Source organism: Coniophora puteana (genome assembly GCF_000271625.1).
Source record: "Coniophora puteana RWD-64-598 SS2 unplaced genomic scaffold CONPUscaffold_12, whole genome shotgun sequence".
In the NCBI taxonomy this organism is placed as follows: Eukaryota; Fungi; Basidiomycota; class Agaricomycetes; order Boletales; family Coniophoraceae; genus Coniophora; species Coniophora puteana.
The window spans coordinates 910350-927726 of NW_006913064.1; the positions used below are offsets into that span (position 1 = coordinate 910350).

At 54.0% G+C, this 17377-nt stretch overlaps 8 protein-coding genes across 8 annotated transcripts; all 8 read left to right on the forward strand.

Annotated features, from left to right (window-relative positions):
- Window positions 1-77: 77 nt before the first annotated feature.
- Window positions 78-1166, forward strand: CONPUDRAFT_146280 (uncharacterized protein). The gene is made up of 2 exons (XM_007774469.1): window positions 78-703; window positions 758-1166. Exons 1-2 carry the CDS (start codon window positions 127-129, stop codon window positions 907-909), a joined length of 729 nt encoding a protein of 242 aa, XP_007772659.1. The 5' UTR covers window positions 78-126; the 3' UTR covers window positions 910-1166.
- Window positions 1167-1376: 210 nt separating this feature from the next.
- Window positions 1377-2984, forward strand: CONPUDRAFT_168232 (uncharacterized protein). Its single transcript, XM_007774470.1, has 4 exons — window positions 1377-1485; window positions 1547-1591; window positions 1657-2393; window positions 2448-2984. The coding sequence occupies exons 2-4, from the start codon at window positions 1566-1568 to the stop codon at window positions 2867-2869; spliced, it is 1185 nt and encodes a 394-aa protein (XP_007772660.1). The 5' UTR covers window positions 1377-1485; window positions 1547-1565; the 3' UTR covers window positions 2870-2984.
- A 524-nt stretch (window positions 2985-3508) lies between these two features.
- On the forward strand, window positions 3509-4393 carry CONPUDRAFT_76026 (uncharacterized protein; the record flags this gene model as incomplete). The annotated part of the gene is made up of 2 exons (XM_007774247.1): window positions 3509-4121; window positions 4197-4393. The coding sequence occupies 2 exons, from the start codon at window positions 3509-3511 to the stop codon at window positions 4391-4393; spliced, it is 810 nt and encodes a 269-aa protein (XP_007772437.1).
- A 911-nt stretch (window positions 4394-5304) lies between these two features.
- On the forward strand, window positions 5305-7328 carry CONPUDRAFT_146281 (uncharacterized protein; the record flags this gene model as incomplete). Its single annotated transcript, XM_007774471.1, has 4 exons — window positions 5305-5415; window positions 5472-5514; window positions 5568-6652; window positions 6715-7328. The coding sequence occupies exons 1-4, from the start codon at window positions 5406-5408 to the stop codon at window positions 7326-7328; spliced, it is 1752 nt and encodes a 583-aa protein (XP_007772661.1). The 5' UTR covers window positions 5305-5405.
- A 743-nt stretch (window positions 7329-8071) lies between these two features.
- CONPUDRAFT_84410 (uncharacterized protein) lies at window positions 8072-10902 on the forward strand (the record flags this gene model as incomplete). Its single annotated transcript, XM_007774472.1, is given in 7 exon segments — window positions 8072-8411; window positions 8470-8520; window positions 8581-8855; window positions 8868-9309; window positions 9451-9923; window positions 9980-10135; window positions 10196-10902. Coding segments are annotated over 4 exon segments (736 nt in total), but the record flags the coding sequence as incomplete, so codon positions are not given.
- Window positions 10903-11914: 1012 nt separating this feature from the next.
- Window positions 11915-12645, forward strand: CONPUDRAFT_168236 (uncharacterized protein; the record flags this gene model as incomplete). Its single annotated transcript, XM_007774473.1, has 3 exons — window positions 11915-11964; window positions 12044-12124; window positions 12195-12645. 3 exons carry the CDS (start codon window positions 11915-11917, stop codon window positions 12643-12645), a joined length of 582 nt encoding a protein of 193 aa, XP_007772663.1.
- Window positions 12646-13544: 899 nt separating this feature from the next.
- CONPUDRAFT_168237 (uncharacterized protein) lies at window positions 13545-16117 on the forward strand (the record flags this gene model as incomplete). Its single annotated transcript, XM_007774474.1, has 5 exons — window positions 13545-13672; window positions 13731-13781; window positions 13842-15022; window positions 15084-15239; window positions 15296-16117. 5 exons carry the CDS (start codon window positions 13545-13547, stop codon window positions 15883-15885), a joined length of 2106 nt encoding a protein of 701 aa, XP_007772664.1. The 3' UTR covers window positions 15886-16117.
- Window positions 16118-16450: 333 nt separating this feature from the next.
- Window positions 16451-17271, forward strand: CONPUDRAFT_157518 (uncharacterized protein; the record flags this gene model as incomplete). The annotated part of the gene is made up of 3 exons (XM_007774475.1): window positions 16451-16615; window positions 16670-17147; window positions 17219-17271. 3 exons carry the CDS (start codon window positions 16451-16453, stop codon window positions 17269-17271), a joined length of 696 nt encoding a protein of 231 aa, XP_007772665.1.
- Between the last annotated feature and the right edge of the window lie 106 nt (window positions 17272-17377).

Below are 17377 nucleotides of genomic sequence, written 5' to 3' on the forward strand. Positions count from 1 at the left end.
GCCACCAAAGAAGTCTGTCTGTATTTGAATCGCGTCCGCCATCCGCTGTCAACTCAACCTTCTCTCTTTCCTACCACCATCAGCACACAGAGCTATCATCTACACGCCATCTCTCTGCCCGCGGTTATGTTCACTACTACTCTCAAGAGCACCAAGCACACCTGTATCCTCGCCGTCTGCATTTTCCTCACCGTCGCCCACCTCTTCGCGTCGGCTGCCTTCTCGATTCTCCATCGGCTTCTCTTCTCTAGCAACACTTCCTCAACGTACTTGGCCAAGTCTCGGAAGTCTACCCACCGAGACTTTGAAGCCACTCGGCCCAAGCAAACCAAACCTACGCCGACACCCTCCGCAGAGGATGCCAACCACAGTACGCCCAAGCTCAAATCTCAGAGCGACATCAGCCGGGAGATTCAGGAAGTCAAAGCTCGCGCTCTCTCTCAGCGGAATCTTCTTCAGCGCTTGATGACCGGCGACAGCGTCTCACCCGGGGCTCACTCCTGTATTGACAGCGGCGACAACAGCGACGAGGAGCTGGCACTATCCAGCACAGCCAGCGCCCGCCCTCGCAATAAGTTCAACCACGACCTGCAGGACATCAAGGCTCGTGCTCTGGCTCAGCAGTCTCTGCTCCGAGGTCTCATGGCCGGCGACGACTCCGCGATGGAGAGGCTTCGGGATCTTAGGCCCAGGGCTGACACCCGTAAGTCGCTCACTGGACCCACATCCACCGTCGTCTACAGCACATCTCTTTCAGGCGCATATACCCACCGCATCTCCACGGCATTTCCTCGGCTCCGTCTTGTGTTTTCAGACGGTAAGGAGACCGAGGACCAGCGACTGATCTACGCCGTCGGATCCAGACCCCTTGGTGCCTCGGCTCCTGCGACTGAAGGTCAAAACCGATGACGACAAAATCCTTCCTTATCGATGGTGACTGCACGCGCCCAGGGTGACGACGGCGACAAGTTTGTGTTTAGACTGGGAATATCTCCTTTATCTCTTTGGGTCTCCGTCTTTGGCACATTGTACTCTATCTACCTCTGCGTATATGCGTGGATAATCTAAACCTCACCTAATTGTATCATCATCTCAATTAATCTCGAGCTCAGGCTGACTCGACTCTACTTCGCGCGCGCCTATGCTTTGAGAAAGGCCTGATGCTGTCTTCTAACGTCACCTCAGGGGCAAAGATGCGACCTCCTGGTGTTTCAACTGAGAATTTGTAAGATGTTTGTTGCACGTCGTCACAGCCTCAGTCCGACTCCGCGGACATTCCAACACCATATAACGCGGGAGCCCGCCCTCCCCTGACACAAGGGACACTTTCGTTTTTCTCCCGACTTTTCTTCTGCTCTCTGTCATCATGCCAGGCTCCAACTTTGACGACCTTCTGTCTGCTCTCTTGACCGCTTCTCTGTTTCCCCATGTCTCCGGAGTTCTTGTCATTGTGATATTTGTGCTTTCCCGAGCTCGTGGCTTGAGGTGAGTAATGATAATCAAGCTCAGCGTTCAGCGTTGACGCCGGCACTGTATTATCGTATAGGCAATCAGACAGAGCGCTAATGGTTGCGGATCGTTTGCGAGAGGTGTAAGCGTATTCTATCTGATGACCTATGTCGAGCAGAAAATCTAACATAATTATACCATTGGTAGCATACTGTCAATTCTGTCCGTGGATGACACCGCGCTCCAAACAACAGCACAAACCGCCGATCACTCCGTCGACCAAGCCCGTCCACATTCGCCTGACACGACCGCAAATCTGCCCACTGCAGAGGTTCAGCGCCTCAAATTTCAGCTCACACGCTCTGATGCGGACGTTCACGTCCTCGCAACCGAGCTCGGATGGACCAAAGGCCACCTCGCGTCCCTGTCCACCGAGCTGACCACCCTGCGCGGTGCATACACCCGCCAGCGCTCCGCCTACAAAACCGACCTCGCGCACAAATCAGTGGAAATGCATCATCTCCACGCCGACCTCGGCGCGTCCACCTCCCGCGCTGGGGCTTTACAAGTAGCGCTGGACGAATCGCGCGCAGGCGCCGAAGCGCTCGCGGAGCGCTCAGAGGGAGCCGAGCAGGCGTTCGCCGCGCTGCAGGACGTCGCCGAGCAGTCCGGCCGGCGGGTGGACGAGCTGAGTGGGGAGGTGGCGAGAGCGAAGACGGAGCTTGAGGCTGAGCGGCGTGCTACGCGTGTGTGCGTTTGCAGACACCCTCCTCCTGCGTTGAGGGAGTCTTGCGGCGTTCAGACAGATCTTGGGGTGCTTGAGCCCAAGCCCCCTCCGGCGGTGAGGGTGTCCTGCGGCGTTCAATCTGACCGTGTGCTGCCAGTGCTTCAGCCGATAGGCAAGGAGAGTGGCCTCGCTCTGTTGGAGCGACCGAAACCTTCCTGTAGGTTGTTCATCTCCTTGCTGCATTTAGTTTTCTGACGTGGTGGGTCTGTAGTGTTGCTAGGGGGCAAAGCTAAAACGCCGTCGTCGGCGAGCACCGAGTCCACACACCCCAAGCCTCCTTCCGAGGGGCCTCTCCCTAACCCCTGGGACAAGTCGCCATCGCCTCCATCTCACGCACACCCTCCCTCGCTTCTCCCTTCGTCAATACACGGTTTGAGAGGGTCTGGACTTTCAAGAATACCGAGATTCGCCTCCGGGAATGACAGTGACTCGAGCGGATCTCTCAGTCCTATGTTGAGCCCCAATCTCTCCTCGCCAAGCTCTCCTGCAACGAGCGTGGAAGGCAGCAACTTCGCTTCATTTACATTGCCTCGTCTTCCCAAACCCACGGATGAACCAAGTTTGCGCACAGCAAACGCTCAGCCTCGGTCTGCTCGCGTTCGGCCTGCGCATGGTGCACGACGTCTTCGTTAGCTGCTTCACGCCTGTATTTCATTTCATTTCTCGGTCATTTTCCGTTTGCTATAAGTCTAGGATAACTTGCTGTTACCGCAGTTTTCTTTGAAGTAAAAAATGGTATTATTCTCCGGCGTCTATCTGTCTAACTCAGGTGACTGTTCTCGCGCGTCCACCATGCACACTATAGAACGTGACGGTGTCCTGCGCATCGGTGCCCAGGGTACAGGGGCCGCTAGACGCGAAACGTGATATGATCGTGGGAGTTTAATTATTCTAACATGCATGTACGACACGCGAACGCGACACCGGCGTTGGACGCGTCGTCTGTTTGCATTCTCCCTCGTATATTCACCTCGAGGCGGCCATACTTCCTTGTTGGACTCTACGATCACATCGCAAACTTTGTATGAAACCGAAACTTGCCGAAATGAGGGGAAACTTCCTCGGGATCTCGATTAATGAGCTCGCCTCGCCGAGTTGCAGCAGGGCTTGCTGTGCGCCAGCTTCTGGATTGCACGCGTGGCGAGTGGGCTTCTCCGAAGTATTATAAACCTGCGGCCACCGTCTTCTGGACAATCCCTTGAACCTTCTCAATTACCACTCAACGTCTACCCTGCTCAGGCTCATCAGGCATCTCCCTAGTCGACACCCAGCATGACTCTCGGCGACATTATCAGCCTTCTCACCGCCGTGTTCTACATGCTCCTCATCGTCGCTCAGACGTCCCTCTCTTTTGGCCTCGACATCTTCTCCTTCTTCTTCTCCAAAAAATGGCAAGGCTTCCTCGCTGACCAACCACCCGTCGTCGTCCAGCCGGACTCGGACCGTGCCACCGTCAAGCTCGGCCTCACCGTCGACACGACCGCATGCACACAGCCAGAGTGCCACAGTCGCCCTGGCAGCAGACGCAGTCCCGCCCGTGCCCGGCGTGCGGAGGGGAGGCGCGGCAGCCCGGTCAGCGCGGAGTGGCGGGTGGCGTTCCCTCAGGCCAACAAGGCCAAGGGCTTAGTCTTGGGCTTGGGATCTGACGCCGCCTCGCCCATCCACGAACGTATCATGAGTCTGCCGATGAAGGGTGCGCATCGGAAGGGCCAGGAACGCAAGGCTGCCGCGTGGACGCAGGCGCAAGCTCAGCCTACACAGCAATTCTTGAATACGGATGTTAAGGCGAGCAGTCGCGTGGACGACGACGGCTCTGCCTTTTCGGAGAAAATCGTGAGTCTCGGCGACATGGTTGAACCGCTGGACGGTGTAGCGCCGGAAAAGCGTGAGTGTCGAGTGGCTATTATTCTTCTCAGCGACTAGGCTGTATATACTTATTTTCATTTCGCTTATTTACCAGATCCTGAGGATCGCTCTTCTGCGCTTGCGTCTCCGGGAATTGACACTATCCCTTCTCTCCGCCTGACTCTTCCTGACGGGCAGCAGACCGACGACCAGTCGGTCATCTTCCGCGTAGGATCCAGACGGCTGGGCAGCTCGGCGTATCGGGCTAGGCAGCCGCGCGTGTCCACCACCCACAGCCTGCGATTGCCGTAGAGTCGCGGCCTTCTCGAGCGACTTCATAAAACACGGGTGCGCCGGACGCTGATCGAGGCCTGGATCAATCGGGTATTATTGGATAACCTATCTGGATTTTTATAACTTTATTTGGAATATCGTACACACTCCGCATGCTGGATATCTCTACTCGAGCTCGCAGCTTTGGCTAATACTGTAAATACTACGGATGTATCCTGAACAGGCCATATGCAAGCCATATGTGCAAAGTATGTACATGCAAACCTCGTTCGTTGGTGAACTGGCACTTGTGAACCATCTCACAGGAATTCAACGACAATCAAAATCACTGTCTACCTTGTATTCTTACATTATTCTACATATATCTCATCCTCAGGCTGTTACCTTCGAATTAAACCAATTGATGCTGCATCACACCAAGTTAGGACACGTTGCGCTTAATGGCTATGTGTTGGACATCATAAATCAGAGGCACTAGGCCTCCACGCTCTAGATAAACGCCCTGTAATCTGGATCTATTCGCTTCCAATGTTCTTCCTAACGTTTTTTCTGACATAATGTTCGACATACGTCAAAGTCCATCACAATCCTTCTACCTAGCCCCCAATCACTGCTAGTGCGACTAAACAAAAGCAAACTAATGGGTTGAGCCACCTATCTCGGGAACATCCGAATGTTTCTCACGGGCGAGCGCTCAACCAACGCGACGCGTACTGCCATGTTGCGCATTCCCTCCAAGTATTTTCAGCGTCATGTCAGAACACGTCCGCCTTTCGACACAAGTCTCGTCGCCACGATCTCAGCATACTCAGAACATGTCTATAGAAATACGTGTGGACGTTAGCGGTGATGCTTGCGCTGCCTGGGTGTCCGTCAATTGGACGATGGACTGCGCGGATGGTCGATTCTCGTTTGGCCCACGACTGCCAGCCGCTCAGCTTGGACTACAAACGGCTTTCGTCAACACGTTTCCTTCTGTCGCCCGCTTGAGTATCTCCACTCTCTCTTGTGACTCACTTCCGCAATCATCATGATTTCTGGTACGCTTTCGCGTCATCGTTACTTCAGCCTTAGCGCTCACTAACACTGCAATCAGATACCTCATCTCCGATAGTTTCTGGAGAGCGTGGTTCTATAAAGTGAGCATACTAGGTAACCATGGCTCAAGATTAGTGCTGATACATAAGACTAGCCCGCCCGACTCCGAAGTTACTCGTCTTCAAGCGCGTCTCATCGCCTCGGGAGCCGAGATCAGCATTCTTGCCACCGAGCTACGCGGCACCAGGCAGCACGTCTGTCGACTCCAACACGAGAGCGCTGCTCGGGATGAGGTATATCACTCCAGCATCGAGGAGAACAAAGCAGCAGCGGCACTACAGGACGCGGAGATATCAAGGCTGCGGTCTAGGTTTCATCGAGAGCGCAACCTACGTCGGTCGAGCGAGAAGGCTGCGGATCGTGCCGTCACGGAAGCACGAGACGCTCATCAAGCTCTTGAGGCCCGGGCGAGGGTCGGCTTGCAGTTGTCCATGCAGATTGAATGCATCCTGGCCGCGGCGCAGCTCGACGTCATAGATGCCGACACCGCTTGCAGGAACTTCAAGAACCAGGAAGCTGTTTACATCCACCGTGTCGAACGGGCCGAACTCGAGCTTCTCAGCGCGAGGGAAGAGATAGAAGCGCTGTCTACCGCAAACAAGGTTCTCGAGTCTGATCTAGCCAACGTTAAGCGCAAGGCTAGCGAGTTCAAAGCATACGTGGAGGCATTGACTCTCAAGGCCACTAACTCGCGGTCATTATCGACCAGAATACTACGCCTCCCAGCTCAGGACCCTGATCCCAACGTTGCTTCCAGATCCAAGTCAATGGGCGCATCCTCTCGCTCCGCCTCCGTCACGGAAGCTCGTCCTAATACGTTATCACAGCCCATCTCCGAGTTCCCTAGGGCCTCCATGTCTAGCCAGAGATCTTCTTCACGCGTGTCCGCGTCTTCTCGTCTGAGTCGTCCTCGCCCTGTACGCGACTCTCTCCCTCCACCTCCGCCTCCGTCGCAAAGGGAGCAGGCACTTGAAAGAGAACTAGCTGACCTCTATGGAACGAAGCTGGCGCTCGAGAAGACTCTGAGAGATGAGATTGCTCTTGTGCGCGAGGAGAAGGCAGTTTTAGCACGGGCGACGCGCGCACTGCGGTCCGATAAGCGACGCATCACTAGGGTCTTAGGAAGTATTGGTACTAGAATCACGCCGAAGCCAATGCAACGGCTTCGCAGTATCAAGGGTGAGCTTCTTCCGCCGGGATATCTGGTCGTTCTCGAGCTCATGTTCATATTATTCGAACAGATAGAAAGGCTGGCCAGGGGTATATCAGGTCTTCGTCTCCCGGCAATGCGTCAAGCTACCTGGCCTTACCTTCCAGGGAGGAAGAAGGCGTCTCTTTCCTACCCTCTGTCGCCCCCGATGATCAGCTCGATACGGCAACAGTCTTATCTGATAGTCTTAGTGATGTCTTCTGTGGCAATATCTCGCTTCATGCGTCTCTTCTGACCTCCGAAGAAGCCGTCGATGATGTCACGAAGAACAGCCCTCCGTTCAGACGCACGCTCCTGAAGCTCAAGGCCTCTCTCGCAACCCCATCCACTGCGTACCACACCGATAACAGCACACCCACTAGGACGTGTTCTTATCTCCATCCTAGTGGCGGGGCACATTTGGCCTCATCGTCTAGTGGCGATGGCGTACTTTTTGAACTCGCTACACCGTCGTCGTCGCCGCACCGGAGAGACGGGCGCCGGAACGGGAGACTGTTTGAGCGAGCCCCAGCCCTTGATCATCGGCACAGCGATCGTAGAGAAGGCAAGTTTATCGAGGAGATGGAGGAGGGTCTTTCCTATTTCGATGACGAAGCAAGCGGTCTTGCCGAGATGAAGCTGGATAAACGCTCGAGCAGGGTATAGTTTTCCGCACATCGGACCAGTACGTTGGCTTGTCCCGGCGCTCCCTTCGGTTTCTTCTTCATTCGTCTTGGAATATGTATATAAATATAAGCGCCTATAAATTATCGACTAGTATATATATCGTTCGGGTATGCTTCTAAACACCTCGCGAAAGTGCAAGGCAACGTGGAAATGTTTCAATCTTTCAGCCATCGGCAGCTATGGCCGCGGCAGTGAGGGCGTGTCGGACTTCTTGTCAGCCAATGAGAGTGAAGATTAATCGTCTGCCATTGAAGAAGCGAAAGGATGCGTGGTGGACACTGGATGTTGGCGATTTGTGCACCACGCGCCATCGACGACTGTCATGAAGGTTGTGCTAGGCGCTCGGCCACCTAAACAAAGGCAAACAAACCTGGCCTTGCCTCACGCCTTTCGATCCGGCGGTAGTTGACTCACATCGTACACCAGCATACACCTTCGCACACTGGGTGTTCTTCTCATCCTCTGGGTACATGTTCAAATGCCCATGAAGTCCAAATGTCTGAGCCAAGCTGCATCACCGAGCTCCCGCAAACCCGTGCCCCCAGTCAACACCCAAACACCTAGACACGTCGATGTAGGATGATCTCCAACGACGCTGCAACTCCCGCGCCCGCTCTCCTGCATACACGCTTGGGTGACATCAGAGATTTTGATGTCAACGGATACTGGTACGCGTATGGGCTTGATGTCGCTTGCGATCTCGGTACTGACTGAAATGTTAGACTTTGTGTCATAACATACCAGACCGCACGCCTTTCGAGACCGACTGGCTATTTGTAGATCTTAGTCTCGGCGGTCAGTCTGACATGCGACCACCAGACGTATATCAACAGGGCCTGCTCGTCAGGTTTCTTCAGTTCACCACCTGCTCTTCGCTCCAACATCGCCCTCAGCACACCCACAGCAAATCTCATCACCGCCTCAACATCCAACAATGTCTCCCAAGTTTAACAACCTACTTGCTGCTGTCTCTGCTGCCCTCGGGCTCGCGTTGGTCATCGTCCATCCGCTCGTCACTGAAATTGGCGTCGGAGCAATGGTGCTCTACAGAAAGACTTCCAAGTGAGTACTGTCTTCCCCGCGGGTCCTGTCATGTACTCTGGGCTCACCTTCGATACAGGGCTCCTCCCGAAGGAGCACACCTTGGAGAAGAAAGTCCCAGTTCTACTGAGTGAGTACCTCTGACTTCGCCTTCATAAATCAATAGCGCATCCACTAACGTCAACGCTAGGACGTCCACGACTTCCGAAATCGACAACCTCAAGGCGCGGCTCAAGCTCGCCGAGCTCGACGAGCGCATCATTGCGACCGAGCTCGGTGCAACCAAGGCACTCAACACTGTCTTGGAAACCGAACTCGCGGCGTTGCGCCCGGCGTTGAAGATCCAGGCCGACAGGTACCGAGAGCGCGTCAGGATTCGGGACGAAGAAGTGGAGGCGTTACGAGAGCAAGTGTACGACGCCAACGAGAGGAGGAGGGGCCAGGAGGCTCTCAGGATGCAGGCGGAGGACGCGGTCGACCAGCAGAGGGACTACACCCGTCGGGTGGAACACAAGCTGCTGGCTCTTTCCATCGCATGGAGCTACTCCGAGCAGAGCATGGCCGTCCTTCCGCCTCCTCTGTCACTCTCCCTCTCTCCCTCCACCGACATCCAAGCTCTTCAAACCGCTCTCACCGAGGCCAACCTCAAAGTCGAGGCTCAGACCGACCGTGCTGAGCTATCCGGACAGGCGCTACAGGCGCTACTTGGTGTCAATGAGCAGGTCTGCGCACGGATGGAGGCACTCGAACGCATGATAGCAGAGCTGAGGACTGGAAGATCGAAGGCCTTCAGCGTTCGCGATCATCACGCTGCCTCGCCCCTCGCCCCCGTCGCCCTATCCTCATTCAATTCCGTCGTCAACTCTCCCTGCATTCATTCTTCATTGATCTCGTCCTCGTCTCTCCCCATCGTTTCCATGGATTATACATCGTCCTCAATATCACCCTCTACGTCAATACCCGTTGCTCAGATCGCCCAATCTTCATCCGATCCCGATCTTAGCTCTCTCCGTATTCCTTCTTTAATGTCCTCGTCTGCTTCTCTTCCCATCCTTCCCATGCATTCTACATCAGCTCCACCGCTATCCTCTATTATGATACCTCCCTCTCCTTCCACCCCCGCACTCCCCTTATCCTCTCCATCACCTTCGTGCACTATACCCATGCACTCCGGTTTCTCTCCAAAGGTTTCCTTCTCATCTTCAGCCTCCGCGCCTCATTCCCTCTTATATTGCTCCCATGACCCCGCCGAGATCGACACTGCTTCACTCATCGACCACCTCCACCACTTGGACCAGCTCGTCTCGTCGCTCGAGTCGAAGATTCAGACGCTCGAGTACACCAATAAAGAGCTCGAGGGCAACCTAGGCGACCAACTCTTCATCGCCATGCAGCTCACGGGGATGATCTTCTCCATGGGCCAGGAAGCCGCTGCCAATGACGGGGAGATCAACTTCTTCAAGCGCGTTGTTCTCAAGAGGCTTGGCGAGGAGGAGCGAGGAGGTGTGGAGCGGTATATCGCGGACAAGAAGAGTACGTTCCCATTTCATCATCCTGACGCAGTCATTGATGAACTGTTTGTAATGCAGGTCTTCATGCATCTCCGCACGTCGTCCTCACCCAGCCCGAGGGTGGGATTGTACGCGGAGTGGACAATATCAGCCGGCTGATTTCAACACGCAACTCTTTCTATTTCCCGATGTCCGCGTCCACTACTTCTGCATTTGTTGGGTCCAAGCACTTGGGTGAGTGACGCTGTAAAGAAACACTTCTGGGGCATAGGCTGACTCGGCTTTCTCTCTCAGCTGTCGACAATGCCTCAATATTCTCCGACGTCGATCGGCCCATCGACGATGGGCCGCTGCTAAATCTTTGGGACAACGACCCATCACCCCGCGACGTATTCTGTGGCCTGGCCAATTTTTCATTTGGTGTCGACGTTGACGCATGCGCCGGAGAGGCGAAGACAGAGGAAGATCTATCTGAGGACTCAGTCTATGTCACTGGTGACATATCGTCCATATCCCTCTCTTCAAACGAAGATGATTCAGAGGACACGACATCATCCAGCTCATCTCTGATGTCGTTCCCCACTGCTCTGACTTCATCACGATCTTCCTCTCCGTCAACCTCTCTATCAGCATCTTCGGTGGCTTACCCGGAGGACAAGGGCCCTGGTGTGTGCGCTCACGGGCCATCGATACCCAACTCGCTATCGTCTTGTCGCTCCCTCCTCGCCGTCTCCTCGTCGACCATCATACTCGACCGGCTCGCCGATTTCCAGACGCCAGCGTTCGACGATGTAGACTGGTTCACCGGGATGGTGTTCGCAATCTGGTCTCAGGGTAGTTGCTGGCAGCTGCCCTGACTTCTTTTTGTGTATTTCCTTTCCCAATTTGTTCCATTGCATTGTTTGATTCTATGTCTACGGCAGAGCGAAGATACTTTTGTCCCACTGATTGTTGCATATAATTTAGTATCTCTTAATTTTAACAAAATAAAATCTGATTTCAAACGCATTTGACTTTCACCCATTCCTCATAAGGGCAATAGAAAGGGTACAGTATCCTGCAATTAAAGCTTGTGCTTCCGCCTTACTACATAGCCGAATCCACGCTCGATGACCAAGAGACACCTTTGACACCCAGACCTGGTTTCGAGTGGCCCCGCGATATTTGCTTGCTCGCTTACTTCTATGAACTGAACTAACTTCAGCCCAAACTACACAACGACCTCACCAAGGTCTTCGACTTATGCGTGTTGATCCTTTAGCTAGCACCAAATGTCGCAAAGCTCGTATTAGCCGCAATTACGTTTCGATGTGATTGCAGCTGATTGCAATAACGTTGGAACCAGTTGGAGCCGCTTGTACCCAATGCAACCGTTAATAAACCTCGCGACAAATTTCACTTCGACGGGTATAAGGAATCCAAGGTAAAGTCAACATCAGGAAATTCAGCAGCTGGAGCGCGATTTAGTTATCATTGAAAGAGAGTTGAAGTAGGTGGTGGATAATTAGACATATAGGAAGACCCGTCAAGGTGACATGTTGACGCATGCTAGAGCGCTGACACTAGCTGTAATCCCTCGTTAGGAGGCTATGCAAACTAATTCTCGCCCCTGTAAATGCACTACATTTGCTCCGAGTCTGACTCGCTGGGAGCTAGTACTGGCCTTTCGAATGGGATAGTGCTGATTGTGCCAGCGAGAGTTTACATTGCGCTGTAAGGTTCAGGGAGAAGGGACGGGGAGGCGAAGCACTTGCTGAACCATCTCGGAGGTCTGAATTAATCATTGGCACTTGGCGCTTAGCGCTATAGCGCCCAAGGTGACAAAGCCATACTCGAATTAAGCCCCTGTCTCCTCACCTTGGTCGAGTTGGCACGGTCATCGTGTGTTCACTGCAACAAAAAGACATGTAGAAAGATAGACATCGACTGACAGTAGGTAATAAACACAGCTTTTCAATCAACCACTCATGAGCTTTTCCTCGTATAACTACAATAACTTTAACAGTTCACGAGATGTCTTATACCATCCAGTTCACTATGCGCACCGTCATCGTCATCAAGAGGTACGGCTCTCCCGGCCATCCCTTTGTCGCCAGGTCCGCCACATGTCCGCCTCGAGGCTGGCCGCGTCCTCATCTGCAGCCGGGCCTTCGGCGTCAACAACGCCGACTTGCACATACACAGGGGCGACTGGGCCAAGGGCATGCCCATGATGGGCATTGAGTGCGTTGGCTCGGCTAAGACAACGTAGCTGTCGTCCCGGAGACGTACACGACTGCGTGGTAGTATGTAGTGCAGAATCTGAAACGCTGCCAATGGATAGCGCCCGCCGATCCGTGGTGCGACGCGCGCGCATGGGAAGACAGTGCTACAGCTCGCTATCTAGAAGGAAGATGGGGATGCGAGAAGTGCCGCAAGAGAGTCCAGATGCAGCGGAGGGTGACCAGGAGAAAGCGGGACAAGGTACTGGAGCTAGTCAAAGACAGCACGGTCGTCAGTTAGTTGAAGATGGTCAAGAGGGGAAGCCGATGCCAAACAGTGTAAAATTCAGCTTCGTCAGCGACTTTATACTCGGCGAGGAGGACTTCCCAGTCGGCAATATCCTGGGTGACATCCTTAGAAAGATTATTGAGTGCAAGTTCGAGGCGCTGGCCAAGTCTGCGAGGGATGAGAATGCGAATGCGCACAAGGCTATGGAGGCATACCAATACAATGGCGGAAAGATGGCAGCGCTAATAGACTAAACACGTCATAAAACGGTTCATGATTTGAACCGTATGAGTAGACATCAGCTCCAGTAGCTCCAGGTCGTGGTGCTAATGTCTGTTGCCGGACTTTTGGAGGATAAAATCTGTCAGAACGCCTGCTCAAAGACCACATAGGAACGGTAGAGGAACCGTCTACACGCGTATGGGCAGGATTCAGCTGAAGTTGAGATCTGCGATGCGACTTTGTCCACTTCCCCTCTGCCGCTACTCGCCATACGGGAGAATTAGGGAAAATCCTTTCCCCTGTTACTAGCGGTCATTAGTGAAAAGAAGTACAACAGCCTGGTTAGTCACGGTGCACGCAGGAAGTGAGTTCAGGTGTCGGACAGCAACTTGTTGAGCGGGGGCAAAAAGCGGGTGCCGAGGACCCCGAACTGCACAAACGTATACAAACAAACCGTGACTTGCGGCTGACTCTCATCCTCTTACTTGGCGTTTCTCATTCTCTACGCAACTATGTTCTATCACGATGTATACATGAATTCGAAACACACTAGCTTGACTGCGTTATCTATCTACTACTGCATCATCCGCGTCAAGGCTAATCGACAATCACGCGTGGTTCTCGTTCAGAGGCTTGGATAGTGGGGGGTTCTGGGCTGTGGGGTACGTACATGATTTCAATCTCGCTCATGATTCCGTTACTGACCAGAAGGCTAGATTCTCTCTGTTTCATGACATATCAGACCGCGCGCCTTTCAAGATCAACTGGCTATTTGTAGATCTCAGTCTCGCCGGTCAGTCTGACATGCGACCACCAGACGTATATCAAGAGGGCCTGTCGTTAGGTTTCTTCAGTTCACCACCTGCTCTTCGCTCCAACATCGCACTCAGCACACTCGCAGCAAATCTCATCACTGCCTCAACATCCAACAATGTCTCCCAAGTTCAACAACCTACTCGCTGCTGTCTCTGCTGCCCTCGGGCTCGCGTTGGTCATCGTCCATCCGCTCGTGACTGCGATTGGCGTTGGAGCAATGGTGCTTTACGGAAAGTCTTCCAAGTGAGTACTGTTTCCTCCGCGGGTCCTGCCATGTACTCCGAGCTCACCTTCGATGCAGGTTTCCTCCTGAAGGAGCAAACATTGGAGAAGGAAGTCCCAGTCCTACTGAGTGAGTGTCTTTGAATTCGCCTTCATAAATCAATAGCGCATCCACTAACGTCAACGCTAGGACATCCATGACTTCCGAAATCGACAACCTCAAGGCGCGGCTCAAGCTCGCGGAGCTCGACGAACGCATCATCGCGACCGAGCTCGGCGCAATCAAGGCGTGCAACACTGCATTGGAAATCGAACTCGCGGCGTTACGCCCGGCGTTGAAACTCCAAGCCGACAGATGCCGAGAGCGCATCAGGATTCGGGACGAAGAAGTGGAGGCGTTGCGGGAGCAGGTGTACGACGCCAACGAGAGGAGGAGGAGCGAGAAGGCCGAGGCTGACAAGCAGAGGGACCACGCTCGTCGGGTGGAACAGAAGCTACTGGCTCTTTCCACCGCATGGAGCTACTCCGAGCAGAGCATGGCTGTCCTTCCCCCTCCCCCGTCACTCTCTATCTCTCCCTCCACCGACATCCATACCCTTCAGAACGCTCTCGCCGAAGCCAACCTTAAAGTCGAGGCTCAGACCGACCGCGCCGAGTTGTCCGGACAGGCGTTACAGTCGTTGCTTCACATCAACGAGCAGGTCTGCGCACGGATGGAGGCTCTCGAGCGCACGATAGCGGAGCTGAGGACCGGAACATCGAAGGTCTTCAGCGTTCGCGATCACCACACTGCCTCGCCACTTGCCCCCGTCGCCCTATCCTCTTTCGATTCTGTCATCAACTCTCCCCGTGTTCCTTCTTCGATGATCTCGTCCGCTTCTCTTCCCATCCTTCCCATGCATTCTACACCACCTCCGATAATGTCCTCTACTTTAATATCTACCTCTCCTTCCACCCCCGCACTCCCCTTATTCACTCCATCACCCTCTTGCACTATACCCATGCACTCCGGTTTCTCTCCAAAGGTTTCATTCTCATCTTCAGCCTCCGCGCTCCATTACTTCTTATATCCTTCCCATGACCCCGCCGAGATCGACATTGCTTCCCTCATCGACTACATCCACCACTTGGACCAGCTCGTCGCATCTCTGGAATCGAAGATTCGGACGCTCGAGTACACCAATCAGGAGCTCGAGGGCGACCTAGGCGACCAACTCTTCATTGCCGTGCAGCTCACGGAGATGATCTTCTCCGTGGGCCAGGAAGCCGCTGCGAATGACGAGAAGATCAACTTCCTCAAGCGCGTCATTCTCAAGAGGCTTGGCGAACAGGAGCCCGAGGGTGCGGAGCGGTACATCGCGGACACAAAGAGTACGTTCCCGTTTCATCTTATTCCTGACGCAGCCATTGATGTATTGCATTTATCGTGCAGGTCTTCATCCTTTTCCGCACGTCATCCTAACCCAGCCCGAGGGTGGGATTGTGCGCGGAGTGGACAATATCAGCAGGCTGATTTCAACTCGCAACTCTTTCTATTCCCCGATGTTCGCGTCCACTCCCTCCGGATTCGTTGGGTCCAAGCGCTTGAGTGAGTGACAATTGAACCAACTTTATGACATACGCCGACTCGTTCTTCTCTCTCAGCTCTCAGCAATATCTCAATGTTCTCCGACGTCAATCGGCTCATCGACGATGGGCGGCTGCTGAATCTTTGGGACGACGACCCATTACCCTGGGATGTCATGCTCCGTAATCTAGCCGATTTCTCGTTTGGCGTCGACGTTGATGCGTGCTCCGGAGAGGCGAAGGCAGAGGAAGATCTACGCGAGGGCTCAGTCTATGTCACTGGTGACATAGCTTCACTGTCCGCCTCTTCGGACGACGATGACACGGAGCATTCGGAGGACGCGACATCATCCAGCTCATCTCTGATGCCTTCTCCTACATTGCCGTTCACTCCGCCGACTTCGTCACGATCTTCCTCTCCGCCTACTTCGCCATCAACGTCTTCGGTGGGTTTCCCAGAGGATGACGAGTGTCTGATCGTCAACACGAACGAGCCGGGGCTACTCAACTCGCTATCGTCTTGTCGCTCCCTCCTCGCCGCCCCCTCGTCAACTAACATGCTCGGTCGGCTCGCCTATTCCCAGACGCCGGCGTTCGACGATGTAGACTGGTTCATCGGGATGGTATCCGCTATTGGGTCTCAGGGTAGTTGCTGGCAGCTTCCCTAGACGCTTTTTGTGGATTTCCTTTTCCCTTTTGTACCATTGCATTGTTTGATTCTATGTCTATGGCAGAGCAAAGGTCTTTTGTCGCAGTCACTACTACTCATAATCTACAGTCTTACTTAATCTTCCGGCGCGGTGTGCATGATACGATAGGTCTCCCCTGAAAAATCACAACCTTTTTTAATCCATGGTTTAGCGTCCATTTCTAATCCAAATATCCTCGCTTTAAAATCGCACAATGATGTTAATCTGAGTGAACGGTGGCAGTTTGTTTTCTTCCCCCATCGAGGACGTCAGGGAAATGGACTTGGCGGCGCGCGCCGCCGCTCTGCCGCCAGGTACGCCGCCGGTCCGCAGCCGAATGTTTAGCCGAGATAGAAATCAAGTCACGTGATAGTGACGCGTCGCGCTAGCCACCGCCCAGCTGTATAGTTCATCTTTGTATGGCACTTTGCATGCCAATACATCGTTCAAAACTGTTCAGACAACCTAAGCGTCTCGTCATTCTATTCCCCATCATCATCTCTCCTCCCCAATCCTCCCCAACGCAGTGATACAAGCCCAAGCAATGAGTACGAGTTCTCAACCCTCCTACTCAGCCCCTGGACTGGCAGGCCCTCCTCCTCCTGTCATGGTCAATAGCCGGCCCCACTGCCCGCGTTGTTTCCGCTGTATCAGGGTCAAGTACTGCGAGAACGGAGAGGCTCATCACCTTCATCGCTATTTCTTAACGGTACGTTCTCTTTCCACTCAGGGGATGCTCATATCTAACATTCAATACCCTCAGTGTCATGCACCGGGACATCCGACGTACTGGCACTGGTGTGATCGCGACGAGCCTGACCCTGAGCTCGTTGCATATTATCATTCTATGCTCCCGGAGATGTCTTCTAGCGTTAGCTCCTCATCACTCGGCACCTCCTCCTCTGCGTCTATGTTGGGGCCACCTACAGCTGCTGGACAGCCCAATGCCCACTCTAGCTCATCCACCCCATCGTTTTCTAATCCTCATTCACTTCCGCCACCCACCTTGTCGCTTCCATCCGCCCCTCAGCTCCCTCCTCTCGCGCACCCTCACGCACACCCTGCTGACGACACTAAATGTGCTGCTGACGACACTAAATGCGCGTTCGCACCGTGCCCCAAGTTGCGCCCGCTCAAGAATTATCGCTGCGAGCGCGGCATGTGCAAGACTCATTGCAATGACCATGGCGGCTGCAGGACTGCCAAGGGTCACCGCCCTGAGCAGGCAGGGAAGCGTCAGCGTCAGCAGGCGGCCACAAAAGCAAGGTACTCAGCTTTGGTGAACCAAGGGCCTGCCCTCCCTCCGTCTCAGCCTCCTGCAACTCTCGCTCCCTCTTCTGTGTCGACCGCCCAGTGGCCCATTGACCCCGCGTTGCTCGACTTGTCGACGCAGCCTTCCTCGTCGCAGCCTTTCCCCCCATCGCAGCCTTTCCCTTCATCGCAGCCTCCCTCGACGCAGCCTTCCTCGTCG